This window comes from Mesoplodon densirostris, chromosome 16, assembly GCF_025265405.1.
Source record: "Mesoplodon densirostris isolate mMesDen1 chromosome 16, mMesDen1 primary haplotype, whole genome shotgun sequence".
In the NCBI taxonomy this organism is placed as follows: Eukaryota; Metazoa; Chordata; class Mammalia; order Artiodactyla; family Ziphiidae; genus Mesoplodon; species Mesoplodon densirostris.
In genome coordinates, this window is record NC_082676.1 from 22260178 (window position 1) to 22285500 (window position 25323).

Sequence of the window (25323 nt, forward strand, 5' to 3'; positions counted from 1 at the left end):
TGGTAAGAGGGAAACTGGTGCTGTGGGACAGGACTGCAGTGGCGATCACAACGTGCAGAAGCTCATCTTTGCTGTTACAGGGACTGGCTGAGAGCGATGCAGGGGAAGGCTTCACTTCTGCACCTGGGCTTCCTCAAGGCTAGAGTGAGTTGATGAGATTACATCACTTCACCTCACATATACATTCTTTGGATTGGCTGCTTCCTGGAATAATACCTGAAGAAGATTCTGAGGCCTTGCCTAGGCTGCACAAAAAGGAACACAGAAATCAGCTGACCCTGTCTCCTGCAGTCAATGGCTGCTACTTGGGCCTGGATGAGCTAGAAGGTTTGTTCTTGTTTTTTTTTTTTTTTTTTTTGTGGTACCTGGGCCTCTCACTGTTGTGGCCTCTCCCGTTGCGGAACACAGGCTCCGGACGCGCAGGCTCAGTGGCCATGGCTCACGGGCCTAGCCGCTCCGCGGCATGTGGGATCTTCCCGGACCGGGGCACGAACCCGTGTCCCCTGCATCGGCAGGCGGACTGTCAACCACTGCGCCACCAGGGAAGCCCTGTTCTTGTTTTTAACCACTCTCCGATTCCCTATCGGTACAACAAATAATAATGATACCTCTCTTTACTAGCGCTTGGGATTATAAAGCCCAGAGAAGAAAAGAAACTCTCCTCTGCAAAAACTCTTTGTAAAAAGGTCAGAAGCAACACAGTGAGGGCAGGCGAGCAGGAACGTGGAGTCAAGGAGAACACAGGTTCAAATCCCAGCCGTGTGACCACGGGCAGGTTGTTTTGCCTCTCTAAGCCTCAGCTTCACGGCTATAAATGGGAATAATAGCAGTAATACCCTTCTGAGAGGTTACAGTGAGGATTAAATAAAGTGTAAAAAACAAGAAAACGCCTGCCTACAGCACATATTTAATAAAATACCAGGACTCTACAACCCCTGCCCTAACACAGTTCCGAAGAATAAAGTACCCCACAGGTTGCACTTTACTTTCTTACTCTCCTCATTCAGTCCCGCCTTGCCACAGAGCTCTTCCTGACACCCAGCCCGTGCCACTCAGAGAGACAATGGTGGGGAGGATGCCAACACCGTACACACACCTGCAAAACCCCAGAGGGACACGTAACTTACCAGAGCGTCAGTGAGTACTTCTGCTCCTTCTTCACTCTCATGGAGGGTGTCTATGTCTGTTAATTCCTGAAGCAAATCAACCACAGCTATGGACACATGTGAAAAACGTTAAGGGTAACACATACCTATGAAAACCCAACTGACATTTTATTAAAATATTTGGTTCCCTTCCATTTCCTGGTCAATCGCTTCATCACCATTTACCTTTGATACACTCTAGTTTTATTAACATCTCTTCAACAAGGTTCTACTCACAGTGGGTGTTCAATAAATGTTGGTAACTGCTTCACTTAGTTCCTTTCCTTATGCTGCCTTCCTGGCAACTTATTCCATAGGTTCAGTGCATTTTCATAAATTTCAGAACTTCAAATAGATCACTTAGGAGGTCACTTTTCCAGTGAGAAAAAGGCCAACACCCTTAACCTTACCTCATAATTTAAATTCTTGGAACTCAGTATAATCTTAACTATCTTCTACACTTCACCTTCAAAGACAGTAATGATTTCTTCTGAGATAAGAAGGCTGGTGTTCACCAAGGAGTCTTCAGAAATCAGGGCGTGACAAAATAGGCTTAAAATGTAGAGGGAAGGCTTTTCGTTGGACTGTGCTAGACCCCACCAACCTCCCTTCCTCTTAAATACCATGTTGCTTTGGACATAAAAGGAAGGTGAACAATGATGATTAAACACAAGGCAAAAAGAGAGAGACAGGGACATACAGGAGAAAGAAAACATGAAGGAGAGAAAAAAGGAGTTATGTTTGGAACCTGGAAGCCCAAACTAAACTAAGTTTCCCTTCCCTCACCTTGGACGCATACACACACGCACACACACACACCCCACTTGCTCTGTCAACCAGCATTTACTGAATGCTTATGATGAGTAAAGCACTGTGATAGTGACAAAGGCAAATCTATTCACTCTGGGCCTCAGTTTCCTCACTGATAAAATGAGGAAGTTAAGGTAACTAAAGACATTTTAAAAAAAGTATATACCACAGGCAATTACCAACATGTAACAAATGAGGAATACAGACAACTTGAACTGCACACATCCTGAAAAAGGAGCAAACTGAACTGGGAAATAAGGAAAGATTTGCTAGAAGATGACTGGTCAGAAAACAGGCCACTAAATAGATGAGGGCAGGTAGGCTAGAAAGCAAAACATCAGGAATATAGACAGAGAGATTAGAATGTACAAAGGTATATGAAGAGGAGAAGAAAGAGGATTAGGGACGGGGGAGGGGAGAAAATTATAACTAGACTCATATGAAGAAAATAATAAATTGAAAGAATAATATAATAGCTGTGTGCAGGATGCACTAAAGCACTGTGAGTGTTGGGTTTGGGGGTGGCTAGATGGGGGGTATGGGGAAAAGCCAGGCCTGAAGGAGGAAGACCTGTTCCGAAGCTACCACACACAAAAGAGTCCAGAAGTGAGATGACAAGGGTCAGAATCAGGGCAGTTTCAATGCAAACTGGAAAGAAAAAATAAAAAGAAAGATACAGGACATATTAACAAGAATGATAGGACTTGCTAACTGCCAACTGATGTTACAGGTATTTTATGAACATCTTTTGCTAAAAGAAAAATTATTCAAAGGTTTGCTTTATTTATCTATACCTGACCAGCTGACCATCATGAATAAGTAATTAAGCTTTCTGTGTCTTATTCTTTCACACTTTAAAGTAATATATATGCAAAACTTGGGTGTGCTATGAAACTCTATGTGTATAATGAGATTAAAGGTCTTTGGATAAAACTCCTTCATGCATATAGTATATAGTCTTTATTAACAAAGTAACCAGAAAGTTCTTGACACAAAAGACCATGTATCAAACATGATGTATAGTAAACTAAAATACGTAAATTGTTTGAATTAAAAAACAAAACAAAACAGCCTAACCAAACTAACCTCTAGAAATTCTGAGTAGTAGGAATTAGTAGTTCTCCCTCTCTGAACACTGCTGTAGGTGCCATCATAATAACTACCATTTTAAAAAAGTCATCATTATGCCAAGCACTGTGCTATTGAATTCTCACAGCAGCATTATAAGTGTGATCCCCATTTTACAGATAAGAAAGCGAAAGCTCAGAGTGGTTAAGTAACTTATCTAAAGGTCACTGCAATAGTAAGGGAGAATGTTAGGTCCACCTGATTCCAAAAACAATACCTTTGCCCGTACTCTTCATATTAATGCACAGGGGAGTATAAACCAGGTTTAAAAACAGCTAGATTCAGGTAAATTCTAGCTATTGACCCTACTATAATGACAGAGAAAAGGACTGTCACTTACTTCATCATAAATTATTAAAATCCCAGGAAAAAGAACAAAATGCTAACAACTCCTCATTCTCCTCACCTGAGAAGCTCCCATATTTATTCTCTTGGAAAGTTCTTACATATGAGATGTAAAAATCTTATTATTTATCCACCTGCGTATTTAATATGCATGATGGCATTTCATCCATCTATCCATCCATCCATCCATCCATCCACCATAGAGTCAGATGTCTATAGGACAAGGATGTGAATTGGGCATGTAATAAGTACTATCACTACATCCCCTGAATAACATCATGCCCCACTAAGTACTTAATAACTATGATTATTAATTAAACATTAGCCTCAAGAGACAGGTGGGGCATATATGAAAGAACAATAGATGAAGAGTCAGAGCAAACTCGAGGACAGGGGTCATATCATATTTATCTTTGCTTCCTATCTTTAGTGAACCAAACTGTCCCCAAATTGTTAATACTATGGAATCTTGCTCAAGCTCCTTTATTTCCTTACAGCTTAGTTTCCTCATCTGTAAAAAGGTGATAATGATCTCTGCCCAGCCTATCTCACCCAGTAGCTATAAGGAATAAATGACATCATGTATGTCAAAGGGCAAGTAAATCCAAGTACTGAGAAAATAAGAAAGCACTATAATAAAGATTGTTGTTAGTCAATTCTTCCCACAGAATGGCCAAGCCCTCACTATTGCCTTCATTTTTTCTAAAACCTCTAAAATCTAAAATTTAAGCTAACAACAGCATGATCCTCCCTTTCTGGGTCAAAATGGGTTGGAAGATCTAATTTTATATTTCAGCTATGCCACAGAAATTCAGATTGATCAAGTCCTTTTTCAGCCTCTAAGGTCTTATGGGACAGGTATCATATTTTTCTTTGATTATTCTTATACCATGCTCACAAATGGGTCACATTAAACCTGGGGGAAAAAAGGAAAAGAAAATTTGACAATGGTGATCGTTTTATATAGGAACAGAATAAATGTCTAACTTTTACCAAGAAAAGTCATTCCTTATAATGGTCCAGTAGGTATCTCCTTGCCTACGACACTCCTGCCTCAGTTGAGAAGTCAAACAAGAAATCACTTACCAGCTACCAGGTCTGGTAAACAACTCATCAACCCTACCACTAACTGATTTTACATAAATTCTCAACTTTCACCAAATAGCATTTCAGCAAGGCAGTAATGAGTCCATAATTGTAATCATCAACTCCCGAGTAATATAATATGATCCAGAAGATAGAGGTCATTTGAAGACCAGAAAGAGGAATAAGAAGTGAAACTAAAGATAAACAGATGAACTCTCAGTCTTAATGAGAAAATTCAGCATGGTCTGCCACCCATCCAGCATTTCTTCACAAGCAGACTCTGGGCATGGGTGATAGGTTTTTCCACTGTAGCTACAATTTCATTTCACAAGGTAAAAGGCTCTCCCATCCAAGTGCAATAGGAAAACAGAGAGCCTGTCTCTTTGCGAATTACTAAAACATAGTTGTTCTTTTTTTTTTTTTTTTTCTTTTTGCGGTATGTGGGCCTCTCACTGTTGTGGCCTCTCCCGTTGCGGAGCACAGGCTCCGGATGCGCAGGCCCAGCGGCCATGGCTCACGGGCCCAGCCGCTCCGCAGCATATGGGATCCTCCCAGACCGGGGCACGAACCCGTATCCCCTGCATCGGCAGGCGGACTCTTAACCACTTGCGCCACCAGGGAGGCCCTAAAACATAGTTTTTGATAGCCTATTTTGTCATATCGGGTAGAAAGGCCACCCCAATCACTCCCTCTGCACCTGTCCACTACTGGGGCAATAAGCCAGTATAATAAGAGGTGAAGTAGAAAAGACCAGCTGGGTACAAAATGGCCCACAACACAATGGCTTTTAGAAAAAGAGGGGTGTTTGCTTTTATTTTGGCTTTAGATATTTGTTTTTTTGGCCTCATCTCATGTAGAGTCTAGGGACAGAAATGGGGCGTCAATTTCATTAATCTCCAGTGAGATGTGACCATAAGGAACAAAATTATTAAAAGAAAAAAAGATAAAGAGGAACAAAATATATTAAGCAGATGGCTTTTTTTTAAGTCCTTTCAAAAATGCTTCTTTAAGAAAAATGACCAGTCTAGATTCACAGTATGTAACTGATTTAATGGAACAAATTTGGGGTTTTTTAGAAGCCTTTTTTTCTTTTATTCCTAGATTAGAAGAGTGATTAGATATAGCTCAATTAATGCAGATGAATTTCTAAACAGACAAAACGGTCTTTTTCTCCTTTTAAAATAATGGCACAGAACTACCTAGAATGAATCTAGATTCTTAATTTTACCCCAATCCTTAATCAAAATAATATGAGGGAAAAAAATGTCCTCATTCAACATTCATTAAGTACCTACTAAATGTTAGTGGGCACTATTAGGCCACAGGGGAAATGTCCAAAGCAGGCTACGACCACCTTAGCCTTCCAAGGACATGGAATTCACCTAAAACTCATAAACAGGATCAAAAGTCACATTAAGAGGTCCTTTTCCTAGATTGCCATTTTGGCACTCTTCTCCTAATCTGACTTACTTCAGAGCATACTTAAATGGCTCCAAAAAATGGGTGGTTTATCAGTACAGATTATCAGGGAAGTTAGACTACCAATCAGGAAAAGAAGTAAATTCTTTTCAGTGTAATTTTTTTAAAAAAATAAATTTATTTATTTATTTATTTTTGGCTTCATTGGGTCTCTGTTGCTGCATGCAGGCTTTCTCTAGCTGCGGTGGGCGGGGGCTACGCTTCATTGCTGTGCGCGGGCTTCTCATTGCGGTGGCTTCTCCTGTTGAGGAGCACATGCTCTAAGCGCGTGGGCTTCAGCAGTTGGGGCTCCCGGGCTCTAGAGTGCAGGCTCAGTAGTTGTGGCACACGGGTTTAGTTGCTCCGTGGCACGTGGGGTCCTCCCGGTCCAGGGCTTGAACCTGTGTCCCCCTGCATTGGCAGGCGGATTCTTAACCACTGCGCCACCAGGGAAGTCCCTTCATCGTAATTTTGATTCTAGAAATATCAAGACAAGAATAGCTCCTAGCAAAACAACAGCTTGACATATAAAGTCTTGTTAGACAGTGCTTGCAGGAAAGCACTGGAGCAACAGCCAACTCCCTCCCAGTCCAATTAGAAGAAAGCCCTTAGGAGGCGCAAACCCTTCCCAGCCCTATTCCTGCTCATTAGCACTGGGGCTCGAACACAAGGCACCCCTGACTATTGTACACACCCTCTGGGATAATATGGTGTGTCATATAGACCCAAACTGCTCAAGTGCAACTGATCCCTGCTGGTCTAAAAAAAACCTGTCTGCCCTTTATTTTCCAATTCCCACAATAATTCTTCACAAAATCCAACGGGACAACTTTGCAAGTTCTCCTGGCTTTCTAGAGTTTGAGAAAACTAAGCAGTAATTTAGAAAAGAATAGCGCTAACGACCACTCCCTATTTGAGACAAAATAGAGCTGTCCCATCAGGACCACTGATCTACTCTGTAATTAACAAAACAAATCTCCCCCTTCCTGCATATTAGCATGCAACCAACTGTACTGATGCCCTAAGTTAACAGTACAATGAGACCTCATTTTTCTGAATCACAACTGGGTGGAAAGAAAGCAGATTTGAAAAAATCTGATTTATATTATTCAATAGTTTTTATTAAAGAATAGGGCACTTAGCTGGGAAGCAGTGGTCATGATTTTAAAAATAAATAAAGCCATGGACCTGATATCCCTATAAGTTTGTAGTGACTACGTGAGCACATCAGCTTCCAGCACGTGAGGAATGGCAATTTCCATTGCCACGGTAGAAATTGTGAAAATAAACTTGAAATGCACACTAATCTCCACATCTATCAAAAGCTTACCCATCTCCAATGCCCAATTCCCTAATCACTGCCAAACCAGAGATGACCTACGTTTTCTCAGAACACCAATGGTACTTCCTGAGCATAACACTCCAAGGGCACTTACCACACATAGTAATGTGAGTGTTTTTGCTATCAACTAGAGTTATTTATTTATTTTTAATAATTGATTTATTTATTTTGGGCTGCATTGGGTCTTCGTTGCTACGCCCAGGCTTTTCTCTAGCTGCGGCGAGAGGGGGCTACTCTTCGTTGAGGCGCGCGGGCTTATCATTGCGGTGGCTTCTCCTTGTGGAGCACGGGCTCTAGGCGCATGGGCTTCAGTAGTTGTGGCACACAGCCTCAGCAGTTGTGGCGCACGGGCTTAGTTGCTCCGCAGCATGTGGGATCTTCCCGGACCAGGTCTCGAACCCGTGTCCCCTGCATTGGCAGGCGGATTCTTAACCATTGCGCCACCAGGGAAGTCCTCAACTAGAGTTATTATTTGTTTCCCTGATAGCGCCCAACAGGGCTTATCATACAAAGGAGGAACCCGGTAAATGCCATGATCTGCCCTAAGGACTTTAGAAAGGATTCCACTGACTCTTCCCTCAAATTGAGAACACAGCAAATGACATATAAAAATAAGATATTTATGGATTTGCTGCCCTAATTTTTTTTTTTCTTTTGTTGATAGCAGAAGAGGTGATTAGCCACCAACTGGGGTTCTATCTTCCTCTTGTTTTATTCCTCCTTGGTCCTTTAGGCAAATTGAGTAAATTTGGTTTAAACTGGGCCACAGAACTGACTGTTTAGCAATATCTTAAGAAAATATCTTTAGGGACTTCCCTGGTGGCACAGTGGTTAAGAAGCCGCCTGCCAATGTAGGGGACATGGGTTCGAGCCCTGATCCAGGAAGATCCCATATGCCGCGGAGCAACTAAGCCCATGCGCCACAACTACTGAGCCCTCATGCCACAACTACTGAAGGCTGCATGCCTAGAGCCTGTGCTCTGCAATAAGAGAAGCCACCGTAATGAGAAGCCCGTGCACTGCAATGAAGAGTAGCCCCCACTCGCCACAGCTAGAGAAAGCCCATGAGCAGCAATAAAGACTGAACGCAGCCTAAATAAATAAATAGGGCTTCCCTGGTGGTGCAGTGGTTAAGAATCCACCTGCCAATGCAGGGGACAAGGGTTCGAGCCCTGGTCCAGGAAGATACCACGTGCCATGGAGCAACTAAGCCTGTGCGCCACAACTACTGAGCCTGCACTCTAGAGCCCGCAAGCCACAGCTACTGAGCCCATGTGCCACAACTATTGAAGCCTGCGTGCCTAGAGCCCGTGCTCCGCAACAAGAGAAGCCACCGCAATGAGAAGCCCGCGCACCGCAACAAAGGGTAGTCCCCCCTCACTGCAACTAGAGAAAGCCCGTGTGCAGCAACGAAGACACAACACAGCCAAAAATAAAAATAAATTGATTTATAATAAATAAATAAATAATAAAATACCTTTAAATGTACCTTTATTTTTCTGTAGAAACACTCCAAAAGGGTCACAAAAAAGGGCTCTGAACATGTTTAAATGATTTATTTTAAAGGAAAAATTGTTTTAAAAAGCAATATTTCTAAAAGGCAGCAGCTGTTGAATCCCACCTTGTGTTCCCTCCTAATGCATTCAGAGTGACTCTTCAATCCATGTGAGGGGTGTGCCCCTCCCTCTCTGCCCCTCACCCCCAGAGGTGCTCTTCACGGACCAGAATTCCTCTCCACAGCCAACTGATGGCTGAGCTCCAGCCTCTCAAGGGGGGAGATGAGGCACAGAAGCGCTGACAAGCCCTCACCAGCAGCAGTGATGCAGAGCGCCAGAATAAACTCTGAAGCTGCTTCTCACGGTTGAAAGGACGAGGCACAAGCTGTTTTCTCACATCCTCTGCCTCTTAAGGTTACAACAAACCAGACTCTGATCCAATTAAAGTCCCTATAGTTTATGTTTTCTCAGAGAAGGACAAAGCAAAGATGACCTGTGCTTGCTGGGACCATAAGCAGCCATGTATGGTCTTGGTTGATAAATGAAGAGTTAAAAAGATGAAAAATTTAAGTCCTGACTGCCACGAAATTGTTTATTCACGGTAAGGTGTTTCGGGCAGTTACAGCTGTACAACAGTAAATTGTTAACAACCGTTTCCCGAAGAAAAATTTCCATTACAGATCACAGATACGACAAGAAGCAGAGTGCAATGCTACTGGGAGATCAACATTCCAACTGATAGAGGATATGTTAGATGCAAGTCAAGAGGGCCTACCCTTTCTTGAAACCACTTTCAAGAAAAACGGTACTTTGAGGAGGATGACATTTACCCTAATCGCTGCATCTAATTAAAATGAGGTCATTTAAAAAATTTCAAATGCACTTTAAACTTGATGTAGGGCATAATTAAAAAATTAGATTTAAAAAAAATATCATTAGGGCAGCAGGGTGAAGGTTAGCAGACAAGAAGGGGAAAAAACGGTTTAGCTCTCAGAAAACAGGAGGGAAATGGCAGTCTGTCAAAGTTATTATAGGGGGAACTTGTTTTTTTCCCTTCTTAAAGACCAGAACGTAACAACTTGGAACATCTGTGCCGTTGTCTTTCCCAAACATCCCGATGTCAAGCACACTTCTTGTGTCAGTCTTCTCCCCAGCAGGAACCAGGCTGGTGAATCAGCAAAGTGTCAGCATCTTCAGAAAGCTGCCACTATTATTTTGAGTTAGCAAGAATTAAAAAAAGAATACGAATTGTGTTTCCAGAAACAAAATAGGTGATTGCTGTATTAATACACAAGGTAATGGGTGACTATACAACTCTGTCAGGGATGTAGTAAATCCTACAGGGAAAGGACTCAAGGTGCATTAGAAATGACACTGGACTGGAAATCAGGGGCCTGGAGTGCCAGCCTCAACCTCAACAGCTAGTGGTCCAACATCTAGACCTTAGACTTGTTGCTAACTAAACAAATAAGGCCCTGGACTAAGTCAACTCTAAGGTCTGTTTGGATTCTGAAAATCTACCATTCTTAGGTGAATTGAAATGTGAAGTCACAATTAGAACTCTTGGTTACTAACTCTGTGAGGACCAGTTAGTACCTTGAATAGGGCTATTTGTATGCTAGATACTCAGTATGTTTACTGACGGATACTGCTTGAGCATCAGTGCAGCCTATGGTTGCTGGGGGTCTAGCACAGTGCTTGATAAGCATTCAAAGCCATGTCTACCAAATGAATTCATGAGACCTATACCAAGCTCACCCAGAGACAAGCTAATTGACTAGGGTCCTCGTACAACCTGGAACCTCCCAGTGATGAGTATGGGGAATATACTCATCAATCTAGGGACTGACAGCAATTCTCAATACTGTCTAACATTCCATGAATTATCAGAAATGGCTTAAAAATCACCCTTCAAGAAGCCTGCATTAAGATTATTCACTGACTTATATCTATGAGAATTATCAGGCAGGAAAGAACCTAGTCAGACATGCTCTAAGGAGAGAGATTACCAGAAAGATGAAAATAACACGAAGCAGCAGCAGATTTCCCATGAATATCACTCAAGCAGACTAACTACATTTGTCTTTTACCTTCGGAAACCTGTATTCAAACAGAACAAGTATTGGAAGAGAATTTGCTTTAATGTCCATAACCCCAACCACAGATATATCAAAAACCTTTTCCACTAAAGCTGTTTCACATCTGATAGCAAAGACAAAGTATAAAAAGGTTTAAGTCATGATTCAGCTTCAGTTAAATGTAACATTTACTGGGCTTCCCTGGTGGCGCAGTGGCTGAGAAACTGCCTGCTAATGCAGGGGACACGGGTTCAAGCCCTGGTCTGGGAAGATCCCACATGCCGCGGAGCAACTAAGCCCGTAAGCCACAACTACTGAGCCTGCGCGTCTGGAGCCTGTGCTCTGCAACAAGAGAGGCCGCGATTGTGAGAGGCCCGTGCACCGCGATGAAGAGTGGCCCCCGCTTGCCACAACTAGAGAAAGCCCTCGCACAGAAACGAAGACCCAACACAGCCAAAAATAAAATTAATTAATTAATTAATTTTAAAAAAGAAGTAACTGTTTAAAAAAATAAATAAATAACATTTACTAAATACCTACTACGTATCAGAAACTGCTTAGCACTTATATGAACTCCTTTGATCCTCTCAATAACACTGCAAGGCAAAAGTTTATATCTATATATATGAATGTTTATATTTTTTCCAGTAAATGCCATCCACGAATATACACAGTATCATTCCCACAGAAGAGTCTATAGCATTTAAGTCTTGAAAAGAAGGTGACAACTGAATTCACAATTTTTAGATCCTTCGGTAGTTTAATGTTCTATGCCCTTAAGGCTGTTAGACCTTAAGGTATCCAGGTCTGGTTAGGGCCCAGTGACATAACTCATCTACTTTTGCAGATGAGAATACTAAGGGCTGGAGGGGCACCAAATTTCATACAGGGAATCAAACTTAGACTGCCTGTTTAGGTCTAATGCTGTCAACAAATACTAAATGTTATTGTGCACCCAGCCTCTTTTAAGGAATTGGGAATATAGCAGTAGACAAAGTAGATAAAAATCCCTGTTTTCCTGGACATTCCAACGTGAGACTAGAGGAGAGTTCAACTCCACTGGGCCATCTGTTAGCAAAATGATGTCTAGATCAACAGATGTAAATCCTGCCTGGTTTTGCCTATAATAATGGGCCCCCAAATCAAGATCCTGAAAAATTAATGCTGTCAATGTATGAACAGGATACATCACGATGAATTCTAACACTAACAAGAGCAAGTAGGACAATTAAGGGTTGCCCAAGATTTATTACTAGATAAAAACCAGACTTTCGAATGAGTAAAGAGCGTGTGTGATTCAAGATGGGAGAAAATTAAAATGGAAATAGAAAACCAAGCGTGACAGCAGACATCAGCAGAGACAGACAGGAGAAGAGAGTAAACAGCATTCCCCCACCACGTCTGCCCTCCTACTGAGGACAGATCTGAAAGGATATCTGTATTATCATGTCCAAGCAACCCGAGGAGAGACTGAACAGCGTTCAGCTCTACCAGAAGGTGGTACAGGTCTGGCATGGTGGCCACCACGTGCATCTCCTGAATGATGTCATTTAGGTCCAGCTCGGATTCCATAAACCTAGGAAGGGAAAACAAGACCGCATTATTGAAAGGGAAGGGGTACAATCAGTACTGAGGAGTAAACAGCAACATAATACAGACAGAGAGACAATCTGTCAAAGTGTCTACAACAGACCAACCAAGAAGTATGCTCGTCCAAAAATCATACTGTCACACAATTTCCTTGGGAAATCGATTTCCTCATTACAAAAATCAATCTCGGATTCAGATCTCACTACAGGGTTCCCCTTACTCTTGCAGGCACAAGTGGCCTTTTAGAGGCTTCGAAAGCATTCTGCAGCATTAGATGATCTAACTGCCTACCAGTCCTGTGGATTAGCTACCATTACCCCTTGGAGTGGCAATTCCCTCTGTTGTCCTGAACACAGTTATCCTACTGATCCAGAAAGGGCTTCCCTTACCTACCACTTCAGATCAAGAGCCAATTATTCCCCTTACCCAAAGGAAAGTACAGAGATTCTGCTGCCATCCAGAAATACCTTCCCCTCCCCCACACCCCTTCCAATGAGCTGATTAAAAGACAGATCCCAAAGTAAAGTCTGGCATCCTGTAATCACCACCATACCTTAAGTAGCATGATACTTCACTCACATTTCCACACCTGAACCTTTCCGCAAACCTATGCCCAGGCACAAAGAACAGAACTGCTTTGCATTCACCTCTGTATGCCCTCCCCCAGCGTTTGACATGGAAGAAATGCCCACTAAGCCTTTGATGAACAAGACAGGAAGGTTTGTTCTGAGAAGGAAATGAGCTAATCCATGTAAAGCAACTGAAAAAATAACTGGCTGAGAAGAGTCAGTGGTTAAACACACTCTGGAGCCAGACTGCCTGGCTCTGAACCTCACTTCACCACTTACTTAGCCTCTCTTTGCCTCAGTTTCTTCATCTGTATAATAAGTGGGATAATAAAGTTACCTATCTCATAGGCTACTGTAAAAAGTAAATGAACAAATACACATAAAGCACTTAAAAATGTCTGACATGCAAAAAGCACTATACCTTTGCTCTCATTTCTATGACTACTACTAACACATATAATATGTCTATCTTCTCTTCCAGAATGTAAGCTTCTTAAAGACAGGAATTATATCTTTTGTCTCTATGTATCCACAGATGCCTACTTAACTGAATTGAGGCCACAAAGAAAAGGAACATAAGCAGGGACTCCTGAAGTCATAAAGGACTCATCAACCTCCAGATGCTGAGGAGTTGGGCAAACACCACCTCTCCAGAACTCTGGAGATTCTGTAAGAACAAAATCTGGAGACTGTAATTTTTTTTAAAACATGTCCATAATTTAGACAATATCTTACCACTGTTTTTCTCCACTACTATTTTTAATCATAACATTTATGTATTTTTTTCTGATTATAAAACACCACATTTTGTAGAAAACTGGGAAAAGGGAAGAAGAGCCCTCAAAAAGTAAACCGAAATCATCTATAATCTTATTAACCAGAAATAACCATTGATAATACTCTGGTATGTTTAAGTCATTTTTCTCAACTCATAGCCTTCCCCCTGCCCAAAAGTAGCCTACACAGTATACAGTTCTATATATAATTTTTGCTGTTGTTGTTAACATAGTCCGAACAATTCCTCTTATCATTAAACATTCTTCTACAGCAGGAAAAGCCGGTATCCAACAGGGCTGTCAGTCCTTCTTCTCCCTTGGCAAAATCCCTCACTGAGCACAGCATCTCCCCCGCTGAGCCCAGATATGGCTTCAGAATCCTTCGCAACATAGTGTTCCAAGAAAAGACTACCAATCAATCATGGAGAGGGAACAGATTAGGCCTATCTGAAAGTCCTATTCTAAATAATACATTTTAAAAAGCTACATGGTGTTCCCTTGTATAGATGTTCCATAATTTATTTTACCAATCCCCCTTTGTCAGACATTCAGATGGTTTCCAATTTTTTCCCTTAAAACAAGTGACACTAAGATGCATGTATTCATAACTATCGTGTTAGGATAATTCCCAGGAAGGAAAGTCCCAAGTCAAAGAGTATGCATAACTTAACAGGTTTTGATATATTCTGCCAGAAAGGCACCAATAGTGTATGAACTCCCTCCTGTTTCCCCTCACTCTCTTCAAAAAAAGTATTATCTATTTATAATCTCCTAATTGAGACGGGAAATGTAACTTTTTAAAATTTTGCATTTCTGATACCACCATGGTAAAAATTTTGTTAATGTTTACTAGCTATTTGTATTTCTTCTTTGCCCATTTTTATATCAGGATGTTCATTTTATTATTGATTTATAAGCACTCTATATATTAATGAAATTAATCTCTGTCATATATTGCAAAAAAAAAACCCAGAGAAAAATATTTGTCCTTTAATTTGTACATTGTGCTTTTTGACATAAAGGTTTTTAATTACCTTTGCCTTATGAACTCTATTTTACCTGTATGCTAAGCAAGGTTTTTTCTATGCTAAGATCAGACATATGGTGTACTTTTATGTTTATACATTTTAAAATGTTTAGGAGTAATAAAACTAAAATTTATTTCAGTGTATAATATAGGGCAAAGATCTAACTTTATACTCTGCAAATGTCTGGCCAATTGCCCCAATACTATAATCTATCTCTTTTCCACAAATTTAAAGAAATGCCACCTCTATCATACACTAAATTTTAATGTGTACTCTAATCTGTTTATGGGCTTTTCACTCCATTTCATTGATTTGTCTGCAAATTCCTGAGCCAGGACCATACTTTCATAGTGTTACAATATATTTTATATCTGTTACTGCAAAACACTCCTATGTTAGCCTTCTTTCTGAATGTTTCCTTGTCTATTCTCACCTGCTTATTACTCCAAGTAAACTTCAAAATTATTTTTGTCAGACCCCCCACCCATACCACATCCACATTTTTTTTTTAAGTCTCCTTCCACAGTGCTTACAAATAGATTACCTTTTAAATCACTAGTTCCCCATCACCTAAAGTGTGGAAACCAAATCAGAATCATGACATGGAAGGGCTGGTGCAGACTTCAGATATTCCACGGGGCAGTAGGTCTGTATAATCTTTGAATCTAATGGGCTCAGCAAACCTCTAAGGCTTATTTGCCTTACATGGGTAGTTTAAAACAAAACAAAACAAAAAATCTGATTTCTTGAGAGTAACTTGACAAAAGATTTTTGCAGCTCACTGGGAAGAATTAGCAAGGGAGACTGGGCACTAACTAGTAACAAACAAAATCATCTTGCATGCAAGGAAGAGATTTGGGGACTTGAGTGATAATTAGTGAATGAATGTCAGCCTGGAGAGAAGCTTCTGGTGGTATCCTGCAGGGCTCCATCCTTAGGTCTGTTTAGATCAACTATATTATTTTATTGTTATGTTTTGATCAACAACTTGGGTGAAGATATATAAAAGGCAAACTTAACAAATGTCATATAACACAAAGTTTATAGTGAACACAGCAGCTGACAGAATCAATTCAAAAAGTTTCTGACAGGCAATGATGATGGGCCAAATCTAACAGGAGAAAAATTACCTAGGGTCTATGTGGAGAACGCATTGAACCAAAAAGTCAAGTACAAATGCATGGGGCAGGAAAGACACAGTGTAGTAAGAGGACATGTGTAGAAAGGACCTGATGGTTTTAGTCAACTGTAACCACAATACAAATCAGACCACGCAACAGTTCTGCCAGGACAGACAACTTCTCAGTCATCTCTGGACACCTAGCACTGGGCACACTCCCTGGTCCACTGCAGAAATTCAGCAGATGCCTTCCAAATGAAGGAGCGGAGGAAAGTAGCTGCCACAAATGCTGCTGTGGTTTTAGGCTGCTTCAAAGAAGACAAGGTAGTTATGCTGATTAGATGACCGTAGAAGCCTGTGACATCTGTTATGGGAACCATACTTTAGGAGGGATATGGTAACTAATTTGGGGAAGCAACTGAGGTTATAAGGAGTCTAGATATCCTCTCACAGGAGGATTTGTTGAAATTCTTTTTCATTCGGAGTTGAAATCTTAAGGGTCAGAGATGCCAAATGGTGAAATAGGTTTCTCTGGAAAGTTAGATCTTTGTCACTGGGGGTAATTAATAAAAGGTGATATAAAAAAAATCAATGATAAGAAGGGAGAAACGGACTGTACCTTTCAGTCCCTTCCAACTTTGAAATCCTTCTTCCAAATATGCAATCTTAACCAAATATCTTTAAGTTTAGAAAGTCAGAAAATTATCACAACAAAATGAGCAGAAAGTCAACTGTGAGCAGGGAAACAGCATAAAAATGCCACTGGGGTCCCATGTGACATGAGTAACGAGATACAGTGGGAAATACCTGGACGTAGGAATAAAATTGACCTGGGTCACACCCCAGCAACATTATTTACTGGCTGTGTAACCATTAGCAGTGTGTCAATAAGTATTTATGGACACATACTAGGTGCCAGTCACTGTGCTAGGTACTGAGGATATAACAGATAGCAAAATAATCCCAGTTGCTGTCCTCACCGAGCTCCTAACCTAGCACATATATAAATAATCTATTACGTACGATTCATTGTAAGGATATCCAGCTTTGCCCAAGAAAGTTGCCACTGGAACACAGAGCACTGGGCTCCAACCTCGTCAAGGGAGACAGAATATTAACTAACCTATCTCTAAAACTCAACGTCCTTAATCTTCCTATCTGAATTATAGTGAGGATTAAAAGAGAAAATAAAATGCCTAACAAGTGTTGGCACATAGTAGATAGTCAATGAATCTAGATACCCTCAAGTTTGCTACACTATAACAAAGAAAATTCTCTTTTTGCTGACAAAAGTACAAGCCCACTCATTTAAAAGCACACACTACAGTATTTGCAGATGGCTGCCTAGGGATTAGGTATACTTCAGCAACAGAAGACTCACAGCTGCGGGGAGAGGATCAAGCTAGAGGCCAATGGGAAAGCAATAGAGCAACATATTAAAACAGTAACCCAGGCTGAGATGGGGTCACTGATTCCATCTGGTAGGACGGAGAATATTCTGCTAGCTTGCCCATGTACATTTGCTTCAGACCAGCAGGATGTTCTCCCTCAACCACAAAAGTGAATTTTAGCAAGTGATCAGCAATGTTCAAAAACACTGTAAGAACAACAGAAACCAATGAGTCCTCCTGCAATCACAAAACCAGCTGTAAGTACACAGAGAACATGATGCTTCCTTCACCTGGCTAAATCAGCAGTTCTCAAAGTGTGGTCCTGGGACTGCAGGTGGTGGCTGGAGATCCTTTCAGGGGTTTATAAGATCAAAACTATTTTTACAACAACTCCAAAACATTATTTGCCTTTTTCACTCTCATTCTCTCAGGAGGGTATGGTGGAGTTTCTCAGACAACTATACAACAATGTGATGATATCATTGCCCTAATGGCTAATGAAATGTGTACTTGAATATTCTAGAATTTTCTTAGATAAGTACTTTGGGGTACTCAATAATTTAAGGGTGCAAAGGGATCCCGAGACTAAAAAATTTGAGGACCACTAAACTAAATAGTTCTGCCCCTGCAAAAATGAAGAGAAAAACTACTAAAGGACTTAGTAGGGAAACAGCACACTCTACTAGATGTGATGTTTGGGAGAAAGATCACACAGTGCAAAGTAGAGGCTGCATAAGAGAACTGTCAATTGAATCTGAAATGCAGCCAAATGAAGAGAGGCATTTTTTGGTATGCAATCAAAATGACAATTGCATACATGGGAAAATAAATTTGAATGTTTCTGATCTCAACCGGAAAGTTTCATTCAAATATGCTCCAGCAATTTTCATCTTAATTGCACCTTGCTGGTCTAGAGAATTATAAAAGACACTGCACCAGTTAAGAATTCAAGAACTCAAAGTTAAAACACAATGTAGTTTCCTAACTGCTTTTGGACATAAAAAAAAAAAATGTTCTTTATGCATAATTTCAATTTTCAAATGTTTAGATCTTAAAACTAAAATAGTATATAAATTTTGTGTGAATGGAAAACACTGTTGATATTTTTAAATAAAGCAACATTTTCTTAAAACCAGTTCATGAATTGTAACAATATAGCATCTGTGGTACCTAAGATGTAGATGGTGAACATAAGCTGCTGAAACTCGCTGCTCTAAAATGACAAGTATATCTACCAAGCGGGCAGAGGTAATACTGCCATTCCAAGAAGTAAATTGGATTTCTTACATTTCTAGTGTCATCAACCTGTGGCATAGCTGCCTCATAATGCATCCTTGGGTTCCAAGCAATAGGGATGCAGTAAATATGACATCAACTATATAAGATCTCTCTTGTTTACTGAGTGCCTACAGTAGGGCAGGTACTGTGCTGGGTACTACAGAGACAAACCATACACACCAACTAAAAGGAACACAGAGTCTAATGCAGGAAGACCGCTGAGTAAAGAAATAACAATAAAACAAATGGCAAAGATGTTGAGAGATCAAATTCATTGTGGGCAAGAACGTAGGGAAAGAGACCTGCTGGTGACAGAACTAAAGGATACGGTGGGGAGCTTGGCAGCAGCTATCAAAGTTTAAAATGCACGTGCCCTTCAATCTGGGAATTCAACGTTTAGATGTGTATCCTATAGAAATACATGTACACTAAGACACATGTACACAGAGGTTCACTACAGCGTTGTTCATAAAAGCCAATATTTAAAATAACCAAATGTCCATCTATAGAAACATAATAAATAAATCATGGTATCTCCGAACCATGAAATGCTATGCACCAGGCACAAAATATAAGGTAAATATGCATGCACCAACACTGAAAGATCTTCCGTTATGTGACCAAAAAAATCAAGGTGCCGAATATGTACAGTATGACTTAGGTAGGAGAAAAATATTTGCATATTTATATATGTGTAAATAAGTGTACAGAAAACAATCAAAAAGGATACCCACAGAAGTGTTCACAGGCGCTATCTCTAAGTAGAGGAATGGAAAGGGGATCAGTGCAGTGAAGGACAGCTTTCATTTTTCATTCTACTATGCACTATTGGTATTTTTTACGATGACAATCTATTCGTGTATTACTTATATAATCAAACACACACACACACACACACACATGCACACAGCAGTATGACAAGCGCAATTACTGCTGTACGGCAGAGGTCAGCACAAAAACTGATAGGACTCTGGTGCGGGGAAAGCTGAGTTCTGATCTAGCTACTCCTACTGTCAAATGCGGGGTGTGGCCCTAGGTCCAGTAACCAGGTTCTCCCCTCTCCACCTCCTCATCCACAGTACAGAGAGAACGTAGTGGACCACATTAGCCTTACCAAGTTGCCATGACAACAGGATGCTCTCTGATACTTCTGTGCCTTTGTTCCTGCTAGTCACATTGCCTGGCATGCCTTTCCATGTTTTCTGCCTAACTAAAATCAAAATCATTCTTCAAGGCCCAGCTCAAATACCACCTCTTCTGTGAAGCCTTCAATATCCCCCGACTTGGTATTCACTGCTTCTTCCTCTTTGCCCCCACAGTACTTTGCTTGTATTCCTTCTACCATGCATTTATAGTCAGTCTCCGTAGTAACGTTTAAACTTGAGTGCAAAGACTATACTATTCAACTCCTAATTGCCTAGGGGCCTTAGGCATATTAAGATTCATTAAAAGTGTATGTCCTAGGAGGGAGGAAGGGAGGGAAAGAGAGATTTAGGACATTAAAATCTGTATAGGGCTTCCCTGGTGGCGCAGTGGTTGAGAGTCCGCCTGCCGATGCAGGGGACACGGGTTCGTGCCCCGATCCCGGAAGATCCCACATGCCGCGGAGCGGCTGGGCCCGCGAGCCATGGCCGCGGAGCCTGTGTGTCCGGAGCCTGTGCTCCGCAATGGGAGAGGCCACAGCAGTGAGAGGCCCGCGTACAGAAAAAAAAAAAAAAAATCTGTATAAATACGAAAATCCATTTACTTAGGATTCAAAACTGATGCAAAGTTATCAGATTCCTCATTATAGCACTTCACAGTGCACTGAGGAGCTGGTGTAGTAACAACCATATTAACTATCATTTCATGAGCACTTACTATGTGCCAGATACTGAGCTAAACACTTGCCATTATTTTCACTTAGTCTTCACAACCACCCTGTGAGGAAGGTACTATTTCTTTATACAGATGAGACACCTGAGGCTAAGAAAGGAGAAATAACTTACTCAAGGTCATGTGGGAGTCACACCCATATTTGTCTAACCCCAAAGCCTTTGACATTTCTCAACAGTAAAGCTATCACTAATGGCAGCCATGGTCAGTCTTCCTGGGGCCTTGAGAAGAGTAATGCAAAAAAGAGTTAACATAACAGGCCTGATCCTTAGAAGGGCCTGGTCCTAGGCTGGCAGCTGGGAACCTGGCTTTTGAAACAATTCCTAAGTGATAAGGTTGCTTTGCCCATCTGGGGCACTGAACATCTGCTTTCCTTCTGTGAGTCTGGAATTTTGGTAGCTGTTGCTGGCAGAGAATGCTATGATGTGTCTTCAATAAATACCCTGGTCTCAGAGTCTCAAACGGGTTTTCCTAACAGAAACACTGCACATGTGATGATGTATTTCACTGCTGGAAAAAGGAGCAGGTCTGTGGACCCCTCCCAGTGGAAGGGAGAAAACAGGAAACCTGTACCTGAATTTCTCCAAACTGCCTGATGTGTCTTTTCCCCTTGCTGATCTTATTGTGTATCCTTGAGTACCACCGACTCCAAGTCCTGGGAGTACTTTTAGTGATTTCCCAAACATGTGGGTCATCGTGGGAAGACAAAACACACAAAGAGCAAAACAAAATAGCAAACAAAACATCTCAGAGGAGAAAGGGCAAAAACAGCAAAACAGAGACTTACTTCTCTGGATTGTCTGGAAACTTGATCCGCAACTCTTGGTTTTTGTATGATCTTTTTTCAAATGTAAGGATCATCTTCTTCACTGAGCTTTCATCCAATGGTTCTTCCTGGGGTAAAGAGACAAATGCAACAATTTCAGTCCAAAGGGATTTCTTATTCGCTAATCACTACTTCTTTCCCGTGGCTCTTACATGGCATTCTGCCCCTCACCTTTCTGGATTAACTGTACAGTAAATACTTTATCTCCCCCATTAGAATGAGGGTTAAGGGTGTACATCACATGCTACTTTGTATCATCACTCTGTGTGTCTCACATCTAGCACAGGAAGTTCAACTTAAGGTATTAAAGACTCACTCATTCAACAAATATTTCTTGAGCATACTGTATGGCATGGAGTAAGCAACGATATTAAATGAATATTGTTTAATATTTATTTCATCCTTCTCTTCTGTTGTACAGGTAAGAAAACATTTAGAAGTTTAAAGAACTTGTTTAAGGTCAAACCCTGAGTCAGTGAGAGTGCCCCTCAATCTTTTCCCTACACCGGGGGTCAGCAAACTATGGTCCATATGTCAAATTCAACCTATAGCCTATTTTTGTACACCCATAAGAATGGTTGTTAATTAGCAATAGTCACTTTTTTATATTATACATTACTGTATCTAGTCCTTACTAGCTACTGAGAAGGGTATCAGACAGGTACCTGAAATCCCGATACAGCAACAAGAATTTAGTAACCTCGCTCAGAGGAAGCATAAAAAAACTAGCAGACCATACAGAATATTCTTACTTCATACAGTGGAATAATACCTACAAAGGTAAATAAAGTGAATTTTTGAAAACAGAATCATTCGCCCCCCCCCAAAAAAAATCTACACTAAAGTTTCAGAAGTGTTTTTTCCTCAGCTTAGTTCCCAGTTTAAAGTAATGTGCTGCAGTGCACTCTGCCTCTCTAACACTCTCCCAACTCCTAGCTTCGTAACTTTGAGTCGTTGACCAAAACTCACACCTAAAAGCAATAAAGAAACTGCTATTAAGAGAACCAGAAATAGGGCTTCCATGGTGGCGCAGTGGTTGAGAATCTGCCTGCCAATGCAGGGGACACGGGTTCGAGCCCTGGTCTGGGAAGATCCCACATGCTGCAGAGCAACTAGGCCCGTGAGCCACAACTACCGAGCCTGCGCTCCGCAACAAGAGGCCGCGACAGTGAGAGGCCCACGCACCGCGATGAAGAGTGGCCCCCACTCACCGCAACTAGAGAAAGCCCTCGCACAGAAACGGAGACCCAACACAGCCAAAAATAAATAAATAAATAAAATTAAAAAAAAAAAAAGAGAACCAGAAATAGATCCTTTTGGAAAGCACTGAATCATCTCATAATTTTTTAAGTACCTAAAAATGTTAGCTATTATGTTATTAAATTTAGATTTTGGCATATTGAGGGTTTTTTTAAATTTACTTTTTTTATTTTTGGTTGTGTTGGGTCTTCATTGCTGCCTGCGGGTTTTCTCTAGTTGCGGTGAGCAGGGGTTACTCTTTGTTGTGGAGCACAGGCTCTAGGTGCACAGGCCCCAGTAGTTGTGGCTCACGGGTTCTAAAGCGCAGGCTCAGCAGTTGTGGAGCACGGGCACAGTTGCTCTGCGGCATGTGGGATCTTTTCGGACCAGGGCTCGAACCCGTGTCCCCAGCATTGGCAGGCGTATTCTTAACCACTGCGCCACCAGGGAAGCCCCGACATACTGAGTTTTAAGTGGGAGATACCTATACATTCATTTTGGGCGTAACACCTTTCTTAGATTTTATCAATGACTCCTGGACCCTGAGGTACTCTGTTGGAACCCCACCCGCTCCCCAGTGTCTACAGCTTTAAGGAGAGGCACCCTGACTTGGTAAAAAAACTGAAGTCAGTGCCCTGACTCAGTCAGGACTCAGAGCTTAGCTTCACTACTTACTACCCACGTGGCAACGTTACTTTGCTGAATATAATCTTCAAACCCTCACCAAGTCTAACTGATTCTACCACATAAGTGAATTCATCCACTTGGCATTTAGAATAAAGTCCCAAATCCTTCACATGACCTGTATAAGGAAGGCCTGGCAGGATTTGGCCCAGTAATCTCTCCAACCCCAAACCTCTGTTAGTGGCCCATGTCTGCTTATTCACTGTTGACTCTCCAGTGCCCATGATAGGGCCTGGCACACAGGAGACATCCAATGAAGATCTGTTGAAGGAAGGAAGGAAGGCAAGGAGAAAGGGGAAAACTACTACCTGTATCTTTCAAGGTCATAGAGATGACCTAAAGACATGAGGTACATAAAATTGTTTTATAAACTATATGACACTCTATTAATATAAGCTGTTATTGTAACTATTAGCATGATTGTTAATGTACCCAACTTATCGCTGGGATTTAACTAAAATAATTTAAATTGCTAGGAAAGGGTTAAATCATTTTCAAGCAATCTCAGTACCTACAGCTTTTCTTTCCCTTAGCTAACATCCTGCCAACCCTGTAGGAAAAAACTTTATTAGTGTTAATAATACAGCTCTCGTAGGATTCCCAAAGTCTTAGCCTCTCCAGGGTTTGGCCTTCCCTCCTTTAATTTCTCTCCAACACTGGGGGAAAACCGAATTATCAGTCTTAGTCATCAGCCACAGCAGTATCTCCAATAGCTCAACGTCAGAAACCAGAGGGAGATTTCAGAAAGATGAATGCTGGTGATGTAGCACAAAAAGGACAATAATATTTTACAAGTTCACGTGACTTTACAGGGGCAAACATCACTTGTTTTTCATCAAATGGGACTTCGGTGGCAGTGAGAAAATAACTCCTGGACTTGTAGCCTTCCATGCGTCATTTTTACAAAGCGACCTATTTTTCCCTGTCCCTGAACAGAAGGGCTGGTCCCACATCCCATTTCTGTCTTCCAGGCTAGAAACCATTTACCCATGACAGCTACTATCCTAATCCTCCAGTACCAGCCTTGCCCGACACGGGAATTATACCTGCCAATTAACTGCTGCTGCAGGGCTAACAGACTGATCAGAAGCTAGTAAGGAGGGAGGGAGAGAGGGAGGATGTGCTACACACACTGTTTGTCTAAGGCTGGCAGGGCTGCTGCCCTCAGAGAGGAAATCCAGGACTGTCTCCCACCACAGATTTCCAAAGTGTCACCATCTCTTAGGGGCAGACCCCCAAATTACCACTGGTAGAAATCCTAATGAGGAGAGAGTTACTGTCATAACACAAGAAAGACCTTTTGGGAATATGAATCAATTTTTTTTTCTTCTCAGATTCACACTCCAGCTTCATTTTTTAAATCCAAACTTAGCATCAAGTCTTTGAGGGAACCAAAAAACAGCTGGCTCTTAAGAATCTAATTCATACTGAACAAAATGCCAGAGTGAAATAACATACAAGTTAACACTTAAGGATTTAAAGAGACACAGAAGGTAAGGTCACATTATTTTTAATCACTGATATTTTACCTCTATTCTTTTCAGCTTCATTCATTTATTCATTCAATAAATATTTGTTAAGGGCCTACACCAAGTTCTAGGCATTGCTCTGAATGCTAGAGATACAGCTGTGAACAAAACAGAGCCAGTCCCTGTTTTCAACAGAGGTTGGGGAGAGGGCAATAAAATAACAAACAGGAATTTCAGATCATGATAAGTGCTGTGAAGACAGTATACAGAATAACGTGATAAGAGAATAAGAGAACGACTTGCAGGGCTACCTCAGAGACAGGAACGACTTCCCTGAGGAGGAAGCATCTGAACTGAGACCTGAATGAGAAGAAACTAGTCATGTAAAAAGCATCAGGGGAAGAAGAGCATGCCAGCAGAGGACACAGAAGTAAAAAGGTTCAGAGGCAGGAGTCAGTGCAAAGGCCCTAAGGCACCTTGAGGAACAGCAAATAGAAAGGGCCTTGGTCTCTCTTTCCCTAAACCATATTTCTTCAGTCACATCTAAATACCTAATCCCCTAGCCGCGCCTTTAACTTCTTCAACTGTGT

The 25323-nt window shown here is 41.3% G+C and overlaps 1 protein-coding gene across 1 annotated transcript in view; it reads right to left on the reverse strand.

Annotated features, from left to right (window-relative positions):
- Window positions 1-25323, reverse strand: part of CTNNBL1 (catenin beta like 1) — a 158666-nt gene that overhangs the window by 102803 nt on the left and 30540 nt on the right. Inside the window, exons 3-5 of the mRNA XM_060120252.1 lie at window positions 21303-21409; window positions 12323-12464; window positions 1128-1223 (exon numbers count right to left, since the gene is read on the reverse strand). Of these exons, the coding sequence (XP_059976235.1) occupies window positions 1128-1223; window positions 12323-12464; window positions 21303-21409 (345 nt within the window). The remainder of the gene's footprint in view (window positions 1-1127; window positions 1224-12322; window positions 12465-21302; window positions 21410-25323) is intronic.